The 20,490-nt window shown below is 36.6% G+C and overlaps 2 protein-coding genes across 4 annotated transcripts in view; one reads left to right on the top strand and one right to left on the bottom strand.

Annotated features, from left to right (window-relative positions):
* The window catches only part of polr2b (RNA polymerase II subunit B), a 171,833-nt gene that overhangs the window by 39,009 nt on the left and 112,334 nt on the right, over positions 1-20,490 (top strand). The gene's annotated exons all lie outside the window — the stretch shown is intronic.
* Positions 1-20,490, bottom strand: part of rnf170 (ring finger protein 170) — a 41,561-nt gene that overhangs the window by 16,471 nt on the left and 4,600 nt on the right. For both annotated transcript variants that reach the window (XM_020512564.2, XM_020512565.2), the window contains exons 2-5: positions 13,732-13,884; positions 10,435-10,522; positions 8,746-8,854; positions 1,899-1,972 (exon numbers count right to left, since the gene is read on the bottom strand). In XM_020512564.2, the coding sequence (XP_020368153.1) occupies positions 1,899-1,972; positions 8,746-8,854; positions 10,435-10,522; positions 13,732-13,868 (408 nt within the window). In that variant the 5' untranslated portion in view covers positions 13,869-13,884. The remainder of the gene's footprint in view (positions 1-1,898; positions 1,973-8,745; positions 8,855-10,434; positions 10,523-13,731; positions 13,885-20,490) is intronic.

The raw sequence follows: 20,490 nt of genomic DNA on the forward strand, positions 1-20,490 counted from the left end.
AGCAAGCCAGCTACATTAGCAATGACAGAAGACTGGCTGCAAAATGGTCTCACCCAAGTCCAGCACAAGAATGACCAGGAGAAATTTTTAACATGGATGAAACAGTCCTGTTTTATTCGTCTTTTTCCAGATCGCTCTTCGATATTTAAAGATAAAGTATGAAATTATGAAAAGCGAAGCAAGGAATAAGTCAATGCTTTGGCCTACACCAACATGGATAGCACTAAAAAGCTGCTTCTTCTCGCCCCAGGAAAATTAATGAACCCATGTTGATTTACAAATGTCAAGACACTATCCACGTTAGAGGTTAATATCAATCCAGTTAGGCAAAATAATCAAAGGTTATTGGGGGTAGATGGGAATATGGAATTCAGAACACAAACAGAAACCACCTACGATTGCATTGGATGACAAAGCAGGCTTGAACGCCAAACTGCCAGCTTCTGTTCTTAATACATATGTTCATATACAGGTCCATGGAATGACCTGAAGCATTTTTGAGGTATGTATCAGCAAATTGGACAAAATGTATCAATGGAAGAATTAGAAGAAAATCCTGTGTACAGACAACAACCCCCATGCACCCCAACATTATTTGCCTCAATAGCATCAAAATGATGTTTCTGCCTTCCTAAACAATAGCCAAGGTCCAGTCAATGATGATTAGGAAATCGAAAACCCACTATTGATGGCTGCTGATCTCCTAGGTCCAGCACTGAAGTAAAATTCAAACATTTTAGAAGTTATGTTCATGATTTTAAAAAAGGCATGGAAGCTGATGAAGCCACAACTGCCAACTGCTTTTGCCTATGCTGAGTTCAAACCTGTGATGAATGTGCAATATACTGAACGTCAAGAGGAATGGGATGATGTCAATTCACCTCATTAATTCTGCCCATAACAAAGTTCTTCCCTGATACCCCTCACAGCCTCACTTTTCAGCTTTTAATTCCTACTTACTAGTTCTCTGGCTTGATATTTACAAAACTCCTTAGCCAATGTTTATGTACTCGTCATCCATTGCCCATTTTCATACAGTTATTCCCAACAATTCAGTCACAGTTTTCTATTCTGTTCCATAGCTTATATGTTTAATCTCTTAAATTCAAGGACTGCAGACTCAAGTGTATCTGCCATAGAACTGCTCTCAATTTATTGGCAGATCTAGCTCAACCCCATTAAGCTCTAGTATGTTTTTGTCTCCTCAACCAAATGCTGCCATTACTTGAGGATTATTTTGGTACGTGAGGGTGACCATGTGCAAGGAGCTCCTGGATTTAGTTTCTTCTAAAGTGTTAAGATACTCTGCAGTTTCTTTGCCATCAGTGTCACTGTCCTCTCCAACCTGATCTCTTCCTAAAGATTTACCCGAGATTTCCTCCCCCATCTGATTATTAAATCAATTACCTTCTCTGGCTCAAATACTTATAATATTGATAATTGCCCTTGTTGTCAAGTTTGGCACACCAGACAATTGACATCAGTTCCAACAAGCAAAAAATGTCTATTGTAGATAAAACACTCTACCAATCCATTATTAAATACATATGTTTCCACCAGTTGATGCTTTATTACCTTATGGAAACTATTTTATCAAATTAAAACCTTTGCTTGCAAGAATCTTGGAAAAGAAAAGGTTGTGGCAACATTTTGCTGAAGTAGATGGATTTTTTAAAAATAGTATGGGATTCAAAGCTTATGAGTAAAAGACAGCAAAGTAGAATTGAGGATTATCAAATCAACCATGATCTCACTGAATGGTAGAGAAGACTCAATGAGCTGAATGAAAATATCTCTGGTCCTATGTTTTATGGTCTTATTTCTATTTCTAGCATATCAGGCCATTTCTAATGACTTTTGTATCGTCTAACAAAATTTAGTGGCTTTATTTGCCTTACCATTTGTCTGCAGATGGGACAATTAACTGCTCCCAACCACGTGCCATAAGTCCAGTATGCAACAATACAGGAACCTAAGAAGAAAAGAAAAGGTATTTTCGAAGACAGTTTACACTTTTTTAAACCAGTCTGGGCTATTGAACTTAGCACAAAAATAAAATCCATGTTAGTTTTGAGAATGTTTTTCTCTCTCAGCCACTAGATCTGTAGTTCAGTGTTGTTAACTTAAATTCAGGCCTTAAAGCAGATTCAACGATCAATGAATTAAAAAGTGCATTGATACGCTCTTCACATTTTCAGAACATTTTGAAACATTTTATAGCCAATGGATCTCTGTTGAATTGTACTGCAGTCTTTTTTGTTATGCATTCAAATAGTTATTTCCATCATGAATGCTCATTCATCCTTTACAATACAAAATATGAAATCAGACTGCACCTACTGTACAACGTTTGTGTTCTTCACATTTCAAAATTAACATTTGGTTTTACTTTAAACAGAATATTATTGGCATGAAAATCAAAAGGTAAGTTTACTTATAACTGGTATTTATAACTGAAACATAACTGCTCTTCAAACTGATATCAAAATCATTGTTAATGTAGTTAAACTATTACATAAAAGCCATTAACTTGTTCCTCAGAAAAATGTAACAATTACTTTGTCGGTGTTTCTTTTGTGATTCAGAAGCAAGAGATCAGAGAGAATTACAACTACTGGTTCCAGTTGACGTGAGATTGATGGTGATTTTAAATGATGGGTAGAATCACATACAAAGATGGCACAATTTAAAAAAATAGAAATATTTTCTGAGTATATTGATTTCTCCATTGCATTTCCCCTATTTGATAAGGTGACTTACTTCCATGTGCTTTGATACAACTGGACACAAAATCTCAGCTTGTTTTAAAAAGAGGATCCATCTAGATACAAGTTGTCAGTCTGAAAGTTTTTATTATGTCGTCAGTGATGACTGATGTCAAATTGGACACTGTTCCTGTAGGCTCTAAATCAAATGAGATAGTTCTCAAGAACCCCACTAAGTGAAAAGCAAATCTCAAAGCTGATTAATTTTATTTCCATTGCTAAAATAAACACAAACAGGTTTTACCCAAACTGGTAGGAAAGGATTAGATAGATATTTTTAAACACAAGTAAATTTGCTTCTCCCCCATTGTAAGTCCTGTCATAAACGAACTGAGGCCAACTCTGCAGTTGAATCTTATCTTTCAAATTAAGGGAACAGATGTTCAAGGACACAACAAATGGAGACAGTCCTATTCAACTGATACATACTTGCATCTGCATCATCCTAAATAAAAACTAATTTCCACTAAGCAGTATGTGTCATGTTTCTGACTGGAGGACCTCAGAAAGTATTCAGGACCAATCATGCTTGAAACAGGTTCATTTGAAAAAGAAAATTCCAGGAACTTTTGTTTAATGTCATATTCATTCTAACTAGATTAGTTGCTGAAACACTTCTGTTGATCTTCATATTTTACATTCATCAGGATTAAACAGATCTTCAAATGCCCGACAACCGAAACCTTTGAAATTGGCTTTGTTTCATTCGTCAGTACCCAGGGTTAACTTAACTTTGTGTCTTTCCAAAAGCTCTCATATCTTCTTCAGTGATTACAGTACAGACAGTGCGTTCCAGAGTAAACTGATGAATACAATATAGTGAGCAATTCCAAATTAATCAACCCAAAGCAACTTAAGAACAGTTCATAAGACTTTTTGAAAGTACTACAAAATTTCCTAATGTATCATATTCTATCAGTACTATTCCTAGGCTTATGGATTTTGTGCAAGTCTTAATAATTATATTCCCAGACCATATACTTCTGATCATTGATAAATACCTCAGACAACAACAAACCATTTTTATTTTCTATATTAAGAACACGATTTAAATGTTTCAAGGCACTTTAAACAGAGGAAAAGGGAAAAAATGCACAATGGAATATACATCCATAGTGGAGAGGGAGGAAAGGCAACTGAAAGCCTAACTGAAAAGTGGGGTGTTTATAACTATATTGCAATACAAAGCACAGTAACTTGGGGGAGGAATGGAGGAGTCTGAAGATCAAAGAATGCAGGATACAAGAGGAGATACAAGACTGGAAAAGGATGCAGAGAAATAGTGGGGTGAGGTCATAAAGATGAAAACCAATAGATTTGAAAAACAGTGAATTGGGGAAGTAGGGGACCAGTGTAAATTAGCCCATTTTCAGTGTAGTGAGGGTGGGCAAAATTGTGTGCGCATGTAAGAAGGACAGGATGGGGCAAACTCCCATCGTTTGTTGCTTTGTAAGTGCATCCTGTGAGGGGGGATTTGTTATTAATGCCAACTTTGGCCCCATTTAGACCCTTCTCTGATTGCCTTATTGTGAAACTGAGAGTTGTTTTGTGGCTGCAGATGTAAAATACAGTAACTTAGTTTTAACCAGCACCTTATCAACTGGTACTCTTGGCAAATATTATACACCTCAAATACTGTGATCCACTACAATGTTAGAGTACTTGGGCTGTAAATAAACTATTACAGAGATATGTATACCCCCGCATTACGTTTTTATTACTTACTGTAAGTTTTTATATTGATTTTAGAAGGCGTGTTCATGTTTTTACATAGATTATTTTGAGGGATGTTGATATCTTGAAGCTTTGCTTGGTCCGGGTTTACTGCGGTCATGTGTACCTCTTGACTTTTCCAGAATATTTGATCAATTGTCCCACTCCTGGTCCCATAAGTACTGGTTAATAAAAAATTTGCTGTAATAATTTCCAGATTCCTATTTAAGTGAATGTACTGATATTTATTCTAGAAACCCTCTCATCCCTGCAGAATTTGTGTTGTTAATTTTGTTCCCCATATCACTTTAATATTTTTTTCCCAGAGACATTATGAATGATGTTTGGATTATGGAATTGGATTATGCTTCCCAGTCTAAATGAAACATTTACCATATGTGGCTTTAAAAGTACTGAACTTTTCCTGTGCTTTAATGAGTTAAACAAACTAGTTCAATCAATCAATCTCTTTAACATCCATTATCCCCTTGAGTTAGCCATATAAAATTACATCCTAGGCTCCTGGTTTTCTATATTTGTAAATCCCATGCAATATTGGACTCGATCATTTTCTGTTTGATGTTCCCCTAACGAGGTCAGAACTTCAATTTCTGCATGATATGTGGGTCAATGATTTTTCAAGATCTGCACTACTTTTAACATATTTGATCATGAAGGAGCCTAAGTTCCTGTTGATAACCCAGTTTTCTACAGCATTCAGGTATTTCCGATTTAGATTTGGTTAAAGTCTCCAATTAAAATCTACTTTAACACTAAGGTGTTAGTGTCCTAGACTAGGTTAAGGCAAAGTGCGCCTCCAGGTCATTATGTTTCGATCTTCGCTTGTCAGCCAAATTAATAAATAAAAGCAAGGCTGATGCATCAAAGGTACAGAGCGACTTATCCTACAAAGTTTAAGATTTTTTCTAAGTGTCTTTTCAGCTTTGCTGAAGTAGACAGCAACTTCTTATGAAGCAAAAACACCTCAGTATCAAGGGAATCTCCACATAATTTTAAATCTTTAAAATGGTAGTAAAAGCCCTCGAGGACAATAGAAGATATAAATTAACTCATGATCAGCATAATAGGCACACCTGCATCAAACTCAAAATGAACATTCCAAGAAGATCAGACTATTTTAAATGAAATCCTGAAGCCAGGCATTAACAAACTCTTGATAATGCATCATATACAAGCCAGTCTTTCATGTGAGATTTAAACTGCAGACTAATTTGCCCTCTCTGCTGAACACAAAACATTCCGCAACTGGATTTCTGGGGTTCCTGTTGCTGTGGCCAGTAATTATCCCTCAATCATTTGCATTAAAATAGATAGTCTGGTCATCGTTTCAATGCTGTTTGTAGAACACTGTGGTGTGCAAATTAGTTTTTGTGTTAATCTTGAATAACAAAGGTATTTCATTGGCTGGAAAACACTTCCAAATGCTGAAACGGTGATGGCATAATACAAGTGCAAGTTCTTCCTTTCTTTACTAAGGCAAAACTCACCACTGTCATTCAACTTATTAAGCAAATTTTATTCAATTTTGATCCCCATACTGTACTGTGAATCTTTCTAATGGTGCGCAATTTGTTTCTTACATTATTCATTCACAGGATGCGGTCATCACTGGCTGGGCCAGTAGTTATTACCCCTATATCGAATGGTCCTTGAGAAGGTGGTGGTGAACTATCTTCTTGAACTGTTGCAGCCCATTTGGTGTTGGTGCACCCACAATGTTGTCAGTTATTTGGACCCAGCCACACTGAAGTTGTGGTGATATGTTTCTAAGTCTGGAGGGTGAGTGGCTTGGAGGGGAACTTGCAGGCTATGTGTTCTCATGTATCTGCTGTTCTTGTCTTTCTAGATGGTAATCGTCGTGGGTTTGGTAGGTGCTGTCTAAGGAGCCTTAGTGAATTTCTGCAGTGTACTTTGTAGATTGTACACATTGCTGTGTCTGAATATTTGTGGTAGAGGGACTGAATGTTTTGTCGATGTGCCAATCAAGAGGTTACTTTGTCCTACATGGTGTCAAGCTTGTTGTGTATTGTTGGAACAATACTCATGCAGGCAAGGGAGGAGCATTTCATCTCACTCCTGACTTGCACTTTGTAGGTGGCTTACAGGCTTTGGGGAATCAGGTGGTGAGTTACTTGCTGAAGATCCCTAGCCTCTGACATGCTCTTGGTAACCACAGTTCTTATATGACTAGTCCAGTCCAGCTTCTGATCAATGGCAACCTCCAGGAGGGCCAAAGGGCGATGGTTAGAGCTCTCTTTTTGGAGATGGTCATTGTCTGGAACTTTATCACAACATTAAAAGAAACACTTCAACACTAAAGGAGCAAATGAGGAGAACTGAGCTGCTCAAAATAGTCTGGCTTGGTCTCTTTTGTATCGGTGGGTCGTAAAGTTTCTAATAAAGCTCAACTCAGATATTTAGCTAATTTCATATTAAAGTCATATCAGAATACTGAAAGTCTAAGATTACTGACTATCCATCTAAGTTCCCTTACTTATACAGTTTAGAATCTAGTTAGATATCAAAAAGAATGCCTAAATGCTTCACTTGTAGCCGTCAGATCTTCGATGAAAATAAAGGAATCAAAGTGTGAATTAGCTGTTAGCTGCAACTAACAACACACATGATGGATCTATCCAGACAGATAAGAGATAATGCACATTACATCCACGAATGGAGAGTCACTGAACTTATATTCCAGGACGCTATCCTAAAAAGAGTCTGGATAACCAACATGTCAATGGATGAGATTACATACATTAAAAAAAACTTTACCAAATTGTTGAGTTCTTCAACAATGAACTAAATTAATCAGACTTTTAACAGGAAAGCAAATTACTGGCGATTTTGAAATTTGAAACAAAAATAGACAATGCTGGAAGCACTCAGCAAGTCAGGCCACATCTCTGCAGACAGAAATATTCTGATAGCCTTACATCAGAATCTGCAACATCACCTCTTTCTCTTTCCACAGGCACCAGCAGAATTAGTGATTATTTTAAGAATTTTCTATTTTTAGTTCAGAATTTTGACTTATCCATCAGACTGGTTATTTAAATTGGTTAATTTGCCAACTGCATGAGTTTAACCCTAAACTGACATTTAAGTCAACATTATGTTAATCTTCTGCTTTGGTTGTCTCAACAAAGATAAATTATGCCAAAATTTTATTAAGAATGTTGTTAGCGATGTGATAACGGGCAGATACTCTTTGTTCAAATTAAAGAATTCTATAACGTAATTTTTTTTCTCATGTTGATGCAGGGATAGATATTGGTCAGGACTGGGGATAACTCACCTACTCTTCTTGAAATAGTACAAGAACCTTTGCATCTGAAAATGCAGATGGACCCTTGGTTTAACATCTTGTCCGAAAGACAACAATTCGTACTGCTCAGTGTTCCCTCAATGCTGGTCTAGAATGTCAGCTTTGGCTTTTATATGCTCAAGCCCCGAAATGGGACTTGAACATGGGACCTTACAGCTCAGACTCAAGAGTTACCACTGAGCCATAGCTGTCAATCTTACTTAACCTAAAAAACACAGATGCTAGACTTAGGAAAGCAGTTAGAATTTAATGTGGAAAATGCAAGACCATGCAAACTGAAATATGAAACATGCAACCTAAATGGTGTTACAAGAGCTCACTGATAAATACGGAAACAAAAGCTATTTAGTTGTCTCTAATGTCCACTCTACTTCTACCTCCTTAATTTGTCTATCAAGCACCTCAGGTTATACAGATGCAAGAGTGATTGTACCTCAAATACAATTTGTTAGCAGTAAAGTTTTGAGATATGGCAATGTTTTAAGGGAAGTTCTTCCCTTATCAGTGACGGTTATTGGCAATCATATTTGGAACAGAGCTTAAATGGAAAATATGTCTTGTGCTACCACTGGGAGAGAATTTAGCCATGATCAATACTGTAACTGGCCATAATTTACAGGACATCTAATTGTTTCTGCCACTTGTTACAGACTGTCTCAAATTTAAGGTTGTAAACTTTTTACATGGCAAGTCACTGAAAGTATTAGCTGAAAACATCATAGTGGGGGAAACCAGGTATATGAGTTCATCATGAACAGGATATGCAAACGTGTCACTTTAGACAACTGTAAATGTTTAGATAACTGTAAATGTTTTAAATAAAATTGATATACTGAGTAATTTTCATTACCTGACATATGTGGAGTTTAGCAGATCTGTGTCAACAAAAAAGAATAGACTACTTTCACAATGACATACCACAGAATAGGTGACCACAGTTGGTTTCAACAGGAAACGCAGCTTGCTGTAAACAGACTGGACAGGACAAATCTGTGTAGAATTGCTGTCTATCTCTTTCAAATCCATCCTGTAACAACAGAAAAAAAGTCAAAGTTAAGTAATCTATGTTTCTAGAATCAGGCTTGATACACTGTGGTAGATTCTGAGCAGCTTATCAGAGTAACATACTGATCAGCCATCCTTTCTGATGGCAAAGAGGTCACAATGATTTTTATGCTGAAATTTCATTCAAAATTCAGGTGAACCACAGGGCAGCAAACAGGTGTCTGACCAAGCTCTCCAGATTAAGGTAGTAAATTGGTCTGGAGTTACTTCCTTCAAGTTAAATTTCTGGTGTGATTTGGGACTGGGACCGTAAGCAGGAAGCGGAGTTATGATTGTGTGATGTTTGTGGGGGAATGGGGGGATGCCGGCAGGGTGGTCAACGATATATGTGAGACCGCCAGCCAACCACCTCCATCAGCTCACTTGATATCATGATCTGCCTGTCCAAAAGCAAGATCAGATTAATAAAAATTACCACCAGCATTAGCATAGAAAGACTGAAAAAGTGGAAGAAATTGTAACACAAAAAAGAAATGTACTTTCTGAAGCAGGGTCCCAACCCGAAACGTCAACTTCCCTGCACCTCTGATGCTGCCTGGCCTGCCATGTTCCTCCAGCTCCACACTGTGTTATGTCTGACTCTAGCATGTGCAGTTCTTACTATCTCCAAAAGAAATGTACTTACGTTTTTAGAGTATCTTCCAGGAACTCAAGATATTTCAAACTGCTGCACAACCATTGGAATACTTTGTACAATGTAGTCACTGTTGTTATACTGGAAAGGCGACAGCCAGTAGGCACACAGTAAGCTTCCACAAATAGATTATGAGATAATGACAAAATAATTTCCTCTTAGAATGTTGATTCTGGAAAAACACATTTGCCAGCACAATTGGGCTAACTTCCTCAAAATATTGCCATAGACTCTTTTGCGTCACAGTGTATGCGTCCATGGTTTAAGATCTCATCTGAAAGCTGGCATCTCCAACAATATTGTATCAGAATGTCTGCCTACATTTTTGTTTATCATGGGTAAGTTCCTTCCTTGTGGTAGCACAAGACATTTTTTTGCTTCTGGAACGTGACTTGAAACTACAGCCTTCCGACTGAGAGGCTACCAACTTAGCCAGAGCTGACGGGATTTATGTACTGTCTTTTAAATTCCTGGGCTATATCAAATTGTGACAAAACTAATTAATTACTCCAAAAAGTTTAGTCACTGTTATGCAGGTAAAATTCAGCAGCCAATCTGCAGGCAGAAAGATACCATAAATTGCAAATTACTGAATTATAAGTTATCCAATTCGTGATGGTTATAGTTGAACACAAAATATTACGCAAACTTTGCACTCTTCAAATATTAGACTCTTTGCTTCCTTATGAACAGACAGATATGACCTCAGCATATCATTTTATCTGAACAACATCTCCAAAAATAAAATGACCTCCAAAAGGGTAGTACATGCCTACGCTTTGTAAGTCATTTCAAGCGCTAGGTTTTGATTTTACTTATTTGGCCTTGAGAGATTTTTGTGCATTTTAGAGACGTCAAACTATATCAAATGATACAGTGAAACTCTTAGTGAATTATGAAACTCTCACCTGATAACTTAAAGCCTCAGCTTGGAGGTGCTGACGGAGCTCCCTCACACGTTCTTGATTGTCAGGATGGATGTTCTGGTGCTCAGTTCTACAGTAACACAATTTATTAAAATTAACTGAACTTTACCTTGCATTATAGATTTTACATGAGTCATGATTATCAGAAAGATTCATGTGACTTTCATAAATCTTTGCAAACATTTGCATTTAGATGAATTTTGAATCTGAGTGTTTTAATTTGAAGATGGAGTTGAAAAAATATTAAAGTTTGAACAGCTGGATAATGTCTTAAGTCCTTTGCCTCCTAAATGGTTTTGGTACTTTTAAAAATTCATTTCCATCTTTATTTTGGCTCGCATCTATCAATCTCACAAGTGAGTCACAATTCCCATATCTTCAAGGATATCCATCTGTGCCTAGATATATAGTTGAGGTTTCAGTCACAGGGCTAGCTACCCAAACAAATCCAGCCTAGTGATCACACTCAGGTACAGGAATCAAATTTTTTCTTCACAAGATAGTATTATAATCATTAAAATTTTACAGCAACATATCAGGCCTAATTTTAGATTCAACATTATTTTGTAATTTATTGTATACAAGTTTCAGTCATATAGTATAAATATTCCAAGTAACGCCTTGAACAGACAAAATAATCAAAAAAATTATAAGAAGAAAATCAATTTTCTTACATCTATCTTTATCTCAGAAAAAAATCTTACATATGCACACATTCATGCATGAAAAAACAGTTTGTTGAAAGGTTCTTCCATTTTATCCCACTACTTTGGCTTCTGAAGCCACCCACTCATATTTTCCCACATCTTTTCATTCTTCCTGTTTCATTTTCCCTGGTATTTGTCTGTTGCACATTTAGTAAAATATTTTAATTTTTATTTTTCTGTCCTGTCCTTTCTCTTGTACAGCTATTAAACACATTCTAAAAGATTCAAAGACTTGAAAAACTCAAGGCTGTTCTTCATTAGGCAAGATCGACATGATTATTGAAGTATTTAACATTAGAAATGTTTAAAATTACACAAATATTGAAAATGGCATAAAGAAGCAGACTCTTTCCAATATTATACAATATAAGTCAAGGGGCCACAGGCACGAGCTCAAATGCAAGAAATTTAGAACAGAGACAAGACAAACCTCTTTATATGAAGTGGTCCAGAACAAATAATTGAGTGAAAATTATGCCAATATTCAAGATTAGATTTAATAGGAGGAGGAAAGAAAATAAATAAAAGGAACAAGGAAGATACATATGATTAGGACTACTGGATGGAATAATGGTAGATGCTTACAAGGATTGATTAGGCCACCTTGTCAGTCTGAGTTGTAACATTTATACATTTGTTAATCACACTGGTTTTGGTTGTGATTAATCCACTATATTCCTTCAATGATCACTGTTTTAAAAAGCAGTAAAATAGGAAAAGCTGGCAAGGTTGCATTTATTCTGTGGAAATAACGAATCACCAACTGGAGTCAAAAATGGACTAGACCAGATAAAGGTAGCAGGGAACTTAAAGTGACCCAGCTGTCTATTTATGACCTTTCAGAAATTGTTCAATTGTGCCAATCCAAAAGTGACAAGGTTGAATTAAATCAATTTCCAAATTTGTCACAGAAGGATTGGATTCATGATCTCTGAATTGCAAGTTCAGGACCATACTATAACCACTATATTACTGTTACCCTTAATCTTTATTTCTACTACAGATACTTTTGCACTTCTGATTACTTTACCCTGCTCATTCAGATACACCTTCCTCTTTTTAAAAATGTACGTTAGAGTTCTTGGAAGTCACAATATTTCCTTAACAATTTCCCTCTAACGTTGTTGATAACATTCCCAAAAGCAGTAAAATAGCATAGATCCTTTTCTTCATTCAATCACAGGATGAGGGTGTCACTTACTAGGCTGGCATTTATTGCCCATCCCAGAGGCAGTTAAGAGCCAACCATACTGCTGTCGTCTGGAATCATATGTAGTCCAGACCAGGTAAGGATGGTAGTTTATCTCCCTAATGGATATTAATGAACCAGAAGGTTTTTTATGACAATTGACAATTGACTCTTAATTCCAGGTTTTTATTGAATTTGAATTCCATAATCTGCCGCGGCGAGATTCAAACCCAGGTGCCTAGCATATCACTCCGGATTAACAGTCCAGTGATAATATTATTAGGCCATCGCCTCCCCTTACTGCTTATTTTTACTGATGTAGCTAAGGCACACTGCATTTTTTTTGGCTATTACGCACACCAACGTATAAAACCATTATGTCTGCCAGGTGAAGAATTTATTTTTACCCACTGCAGTCGATTTATTCGACTGTATATTTCCCATCTTCACCATGTAAACTGAATAAATTAATCACTTTGGCCAGACTCGGCAACTAGCATTCCATCTGCATTTCCACCCCATTTCAAATTTTAATAACATTTTCCCATATTTCTTGAATTGTTTAAATCATTGGCCCATTTCTTGCTTTCAGTAGCGCACTATTAGCATTTGCCCCAGCTGCATGAAGTACCATCATCCTTCTCTGATTGTCGGCTGCTCTCACAGCTGCAGTATACGGCCAATGGTGAAGTCAATAGACAGCCATAGTGGCATGGCGCATTGTAAGTGAAGCTGCACCCCAATTTCACAGGCTCAAGGTATACCCTCTGAGCTATGTTTTCAGCACAGGGATAGCTGTTTCTTGAGTCTTCTAATTTGATATCGGCAAATTAGCTGTGTATAAGTTTTAACATTAACTTCCATTCTGCCCTACCACCTCCTCCATCAAGGGGTGTTTCTGATACTGGTGCTTCAATAAGTTGGAGGGAAGGAAACAAAGACTGGAAGGAGGAGGTGGGTGCTGAGTGGAGGTTTAGCTAAGTTCTGGCAAGATCATACCAATAAATAGAGAGTGTACTTGTAAGTTTGTTACCCTGTAATTGCACAATCTGATCATCTGGCAACTTTGCTTCACAAACACTTAATAAAAAATATTTGTGTTATTTTTCTCAGCCTGTCCCGTTACCTCTCTGAAGTCAATGGGAGATTTTGTTACGCTAAAGCTATTTAAATACATGCAAAATAAACATGGTCAACTAGTATCTATACTATGATTGACAGCAAAAATAGAATAAGTAATGGTTCCTGGCAGTTTAATATACTGTTTTGCAAGGATGGCTTAATATTTCTAAAATACGGCAAAGAGAAGCAGTCCAAAAATTGAATAAAATTATGTTCAACAAATTCTAAATTTAAAATTGCTTTGAAAGTGTATTATCTCACCTATACAGGAATGTTGCCAAACCACCCAACATTGTAATGGTGATAGCTAATGTCAGAAGTACTTGGTTGCTTACTCCTTCAATCAGTGAAGACTCATCAATTCTTGTTCCAAAAAATTGTTCTGGATTCTGTTCCATGCCAGAAGACAGATGCCTTGGGAAGAAAACAAAAGATTACATAGCTACCAGGGTAAGTGATTTTGATGATCACTATATTTATATTCAAAGCTGAGGGACAACCATAGTAACTTATTTAGGTGGAAAAGAGAGCTCTATTTTTAAAACCATAAAATTTATTGCATGATGAGTACATATTTGATCACCACAAAGAAAATGGTTCATTCTAAAATATTATTATAAACTTAACGTAACAAAATGGGAATAGGAATTGGATGAGGCCATACAGCTCCTTGAATCTATCCCATTTTTCATTTAGGTCATGACTTAACTTCTACATCAATTCTACTTTCCTGCCCTATTATTTATCCCCAGATTCTCCTAGAACCAAAAATCTACAATCTTTAAATATGCTAAAGGACAAAGAATTCAAACAATTTATGAAGCAATTTCTCTTCAACTCTACCTTCAGTAGCTGACTCCTTATCCTTAGTCTATAACTATTAGTGCGAGAGTGTTCAGCATTTTTTTTAAGATTCATTCACAGGACAAGGAAATCACTGGCTTGGCCCGCATTTAATGCCCATCCCTAATTGCCCAGAGGCATCCGATTGTGTGGCACCCTACTGAATGTCTCCTGAAAACCCAACTACAGTAGATCCATGGGTTTCCTCCTATCCACATGCTAGTTAAAAACTAAAAGCTTCAATATGTCTGTCAGTGACAAGATTTATTCTACGGAAACATGTTGACACATGCCTAATCATCATGATTTTCCAGTGTCCTATTACCAGGCCTAAATAACAAACAATAGACTTTTCCCAATGACCGATACCAGGCTAACTAGTTTTTGGCGTCCTATTTCTTCTTTCCTTCCTTTCATTTACAATTCACTTCCAATTTACTACCTTTCAATTCAAGGGACTGTTCTAGAATCCAGCTAATTCATTCACTATCTCTTAAAACCCTAGGCGCATATAGATTCCTGCTGTCGGAAGGATACTATTAAATTAGAGAAGGTGCAGGATTTGAGTTATCAGGAGAGGCTGGCTAGTCTGGGACCTTTTTCACTGGAGTGTAGGAGGCTGAGGGACGACCTTCGAGAGTTTTTGTAAAATCGAGGGGCATAGCAAAGGTGAATAGCAAAGGTCTTTTCCCTCGTGTTGGCAGTTCAAAACTAGAAGGCATAATTTTAAGGTGAGAAGAGAAAGATTTAAAACGGACCTGAGGGACAACTTTTTTAAACAGACGGTGGTTTGTATGTGGAATGAACTGCCAGAGAAAGTGATAGATGCAGGTACAGTTACAACATTCAAAAGACACTTGGACACGTATATGAATAGGAAAGGTTTAGAGGGAAAAGGGCCAAACACAGGAACACAGGACTAGTTTAGTTTGGGAAACTTGGTTAGCATAAACCAGTTGTACCGAAGGGTCTGTTTCCGTGCTGTATGACTCTATGCACTCTTTAGAGCTGTCACACATTGTTTCCTCCTCCCTTTTCAAATTGGGTCCAACCTGTGCTGCCTGCAATATAGTAGGATGTCAGTCTATTTCAGTCCTTCAGTAAAATGCATGCATACTTCTAACATATGTTACCATGCTAACATAAGTTACCATACTAGATCATAGTATTCCCTGTTCAACTTGTGATAGGAAACAAAATAAGAAGACACAGTTTAACTGTCAGCCCTAAAGATGGGTGCAATCAGGTCCAGAGAATTTACTGGCTTTTAGCACCATTAAACTTTCCAATACTTTTTTCTCTTTCCAGTAATATAAAGGACTTTAAAGTTCCTCAGTCTCATTACACCCTTGGTTTCTTATAATTTCCAATTTTTTTTCTGTCTTTTACATGCTGTCATTTCCATACTCATTGTAATTATATGTATCTCAGCGTCTAAGGGGCTGACATTTTCTTTTGCTTTATCTTTCTTCTCTTTCTATATGCATGTGGGAGCTCTTGTGAATTTATCCTCATATTCTACTACCTCTTTCTATCAAATTTTTGGTGATTTTAAACCCCACATCACCCTCATGTTCACTGCTCATTTTTGGCAACAGGGGGTTTCTTATTTGTAACACTATTCTTTCTAGTTAACCATGGTTGTACGCCTTTTTCAGGGGAATTATCCACCCCAAAAGGAAGATTTATTTGTTTAAATGTCTGCCATTGCTTGTATGCCATCACATCTTTTAGTCAAATTTTGCAATCTTTCTCAGCAAACCTGCCCAATAGTAACTGACCCTGTTTTAAATTAAAACATAATTTTCAGCTCAGCATTTCATATTAACATTCAAGTAAAAGTGCAGGTTTCAGGTATACTTACCTGAGTGATAAAATTGGCAACTAAATTAATATGAAAGTCGTTTGATGCTGAATTTGGAGTAATTAATTTTTTTTGCAAATTGTAGCTTTTGCAAATTTTTCTTTTACATTTGGTTCATTCTTTTTCAAACCAATTGACTATTTGATTGCCTAAATTAATTGTGTTTTTGTCTTTTGGTCCTATGTTGTTTGAAGGTATCATACCTTGGAACTAAACTTTCTTGTGCAGCACCTTTACAAAAGCAGGGTAGATTCACGTTAGACCTGACATTTTCAAGCTTTACAAAAGTAAAGAAACTGAGAAATGCACAGCAGATCTGGTGATGTCTGTTATATGAAGGTGTGTGTTGACACTTAATGTTGCAGTGGAATTGTGACATACTTTTATTTTGCCTACTTACATGAAAGGATCTGTGATGGCATTTTCTGTATCTGTATTTCAGATTTTTAAAATTCATATTCATGAAAGCTGTTATGTGAATGAAAGTTCTTTCCTTTAATGCTAACCTTGTCAGCAATGCTTACATTCCCTTGACCAATTAAAAAGAAATATACTGAGTATTAATGACATCAGTCCTTCCTTAAGCAGTCTTGTCATTTTCACGTAACAGTTAATTCCAAATATCTAACATCTATAAATTTGGCAAACCCCAATGCGTAAAAACAAAACTCCCTTGTAATTTTGTTTGTATCTCAGTGTCTTAAATACAGGAACTTCTTAAATTTCATATTATTTGGTCCTATTTGTATGCATCTTCATTCCACATATAGAACATCAAAATATTGTGCAAATCACTCGATACAATCAGTTCAGATCATTTTCAAAAATAAAGAACACACATTCATTAGCTGTATGGGGATTCTTACAAATTCAGAAATGTTAATTTGTTCTGCCATCTGTCCTATCAACCAGTAATACTTCTTTTTCAGACCCCCCACTTAGAATCATACAGCACGGAAATTGATCCTTCGGTCCAACCAGTCCATGCTGACCATAATCCCCAACTAAACTAGTCCCATCTGCCTGCACTTGGCCCATATTCCTCCAAACATTTCCTATTCATGCACTTATCTAAATTGAGAAATCTACAAGTAAATCTAGAAATAAACCTGAATCTTCAGAGAGGCTAAAAGATCCACATTCTTCTCAATCCACCATTTTAGAATTTTTACTTCTTTACGCTTTTTGCAATTATCCTCTGCCAAATGGACATTTTACTTTTTGCATTCGACATTTCAATAAAGCATATTATAATACCACCCTGTCTCAACTAGTTTGGCAAAATTCAACTGATAACTGTCTTCATGAGTGACTAATTTTTAACAACCTAGCTATCATTTTGACTGTGTAAACAAGCCAAATTACTAGTTCTAATGATAGCACTGTGGCAGTTTCTCCCATCCCATGACAGGAGTATCTAGTGTCAGCCAAAGCATTGGAGATGCAGCTGGAATTATGATTAGTAAGACTTACAGCCTAACAGTATATTAAAGGAAGCAATGCTTATTTGCTATGTAAATAGTGAAACAAACCAAATATAATTAAGAAGAATGTTTATGAATTGAACATAATTCATGAATGTAATATCAATTACAATCAGTTACAGAATGATTGACCTATTAAATTACCCAATTTTCATTCTGGCAAGAAATAGATATGTCACCCCATTCAACCTTCCTTGTCTGGCTTTGGATGGCCAACCCACAATGGGGTTGTTAGGAGAAGCTACCTCCATTCAGCCAAACCACATTAAAATCAATCATCTCCAAGATGCTGCTGTGGAAAAATAGCTAAAGACATGTAAACCATGACTGGAGATAGATGTCAGATAAAATGTAATGTGGGAAAATATAAGGGGATACATTGTGAAGGAAGAATAAGTGAAGGCATGCACACAAATGTGAAGCTTCAAGAAGTGTTGAGAAAGACAATTAGGGATTTAGATGCATGAATCATTAAAAAGGGGAGGATGAGTTGTAAAAGCTGATTAAAAGCAGCACAGAAAATCCTAGGTTTAACAAATAAGGATGTGCAAAAAGCAAGAAATAATGTGGAACTTACACAAAAAGTTCATGAAATGAGTTAATGTGTCCAGTTTCAGTGTTTTTAATTTGAAGTAAAAACAAGTCAGTGGCTCTTGTCATTAGAATAAAGAAGCTCAAGGGAAGATCTGGTAGAGGTATTCAGAATTGTGAGCTTTTGATAAAGCACATCAGAATACCACCGTCTCAACTATTTTTCCTGTACTCAAGGAGAGCACTCTGGGTTCGTTCCCTAAATTCTGTCCTCCAAAAGTTTGAAGTTACCCAAAATGTCTTAAATTGTAGTATGTCCCATTCACCTAACATATCAATGCTAACCAACTGACAATGACACTTGGTCAAACAACGTATTGATTTTATAATTCAAATCCTTGTTTTCAAATTTCTCCATGACCTTTCCCATATGAATTTCTGCATCTCCTACAGCCCTAAAATCTCAGGGATATTCTAATTTGGATCTTTCATGCGTTCTCAATTGCAATTGGTCCACCACCGACAATTATATTTTCATTTGCTTCGGCCCCAAGCTCTGGAAACCCTCCTGGTATCTCTCACCTCATTTCCTCCTTTGAGATATTCCTTAAAACATGGAGAAAAGAGTGGTGTCATTGTAAATGCAGGTGGATGAAGCTCATACTGATGCACTGTGGAAATGGGTTTATATCTCAGCCTGGTAGCTGGTGGAATTTGAATTCAGCTAACATCTGGAAGCAAAATCTACCTTCAGTCATGGTATCTGTGAAATGATCACTGATTGTCGTAAAAACATTTCTCGTTCACTGGTGTCCTTTAGGGATGGAAAATTACCATCCTCATCCTGTCTGGCCAACACTTGACTCCAGATGCACAGCAATATAGTTGATTCTTAACTTGTTTAGCATACAACACAGCTCATGGGGAATTAGGGATGAGTAAAAAAGGCTGGTCTTGCCAACAATTTTCCCATCTCACAAAAGAATAATTTCTTAAAAATTTAACACCCATGAAGTTTTGGCATCTGGATTAATATCTTTTGAGGCTCAGCATCATATCTTGTTTTATAATGCTCCAGCAAAGCACCTTGGGATATTTCATTAGGTTAAAGGCTCTATACATGATATTTTACATCAGAACACATATTGGTCATTCTCTAAATATGGAGAAATAAACTTTTGATCATCAGAAGTATTATGTGAAAAATTAAGTGTTTTGTTTTAAAATAGACACCTATTAGGACCTGAAATATTTCTATCTAAAATAGCAAGAGAAAGCAAATCCATAATTTAAAAAAAATTGTGGATACATTTTTCAAAAAGAAGTTTTGAAGTAGGCAGATTAGGACTTAGGTGGATAGAATTTCAGACAGCCAGCACAGAAACCACATCCTACCATTCTACAACTTTGTGATTTTATTGAGAAGACATTACATTCATAGAAGCTTACAGCATAGAAGACTCACCCTTGTGTGAACACTGCAGGCCAAGCAGCATCATGGCCTGCTGTGTTCATCCAGCTCTGCACCTTGTTGTCTCAGATTTTCCAGCATCTGCAGTTCCTACTATCTCTCTCACCCTTGTGTGTGCTGATTTTTCCCTAGAGCAATCTGAAACCAATACAATTTCCTGCTCTCTCCCTAGTTCTGTTTTCCTCTGCTTCAAATGTTTGTCAACAATTCCCTTTGTAGAAATCTCAACTATTTACTCCCTGAGGCAGACTATTCTGTCCTCCAATCCTTGCCTGAAAAGATGTCCCCTAATCCCTCTCCTCATTGCTGACGATTTTAAATCGGTGATCTATTGTCACTGACTCACCAAATGGAGTGAGTGGAAGTAAATGAGACCTGCCTTTATAAGGATTGCACAAGTCATTCATTGTCTTTGTTTAAGTCTACATTTAATTCTTATAAATAAATTCAATATATAGATTTGGACCAAATAATATGAGCAGCAATGCATTTTTTCCAGCTACTGGAGAGTAAAGGAATGCACAGTGGAAATCCCTTGCAATTAATGTAAATTATTTCAATAAAGACTAGTTGACAAATCTAAATGAAGTTGCTGTTCACAGGATATATAAAATGATAACTTTTGATAAGGAAAACATGCACAATCAAAACTATGCTGCTACTTTGTGCTTCCAGAAGGAAATTGTCTTGATAAATATTACAAATTTAGGCATATGCAGTGTACAATTTTTCAACATCGTGTTTAAACGTTTGCAAGATGTCAAGTGTTCTACAGTTCTGATGCATACTTCCAGTAGGCCTACCCATCAGCCATAGATTCTTTTGTT

The sequence above is a fragment of the Rhincodon typus genome, chromosome 1 (assembly GCF_021869965.1).
Source record: "Rhincodon typus isolate 14 chromosome 1, sRhiTyp1.1, whole genome shotgun sequence".
NCBI lineage: Eukaryota > Metazoa > Chordata > Chondrichthyes > Orectolobiformes > Rhincodontidae > Rhincodon > Rhincodon typus.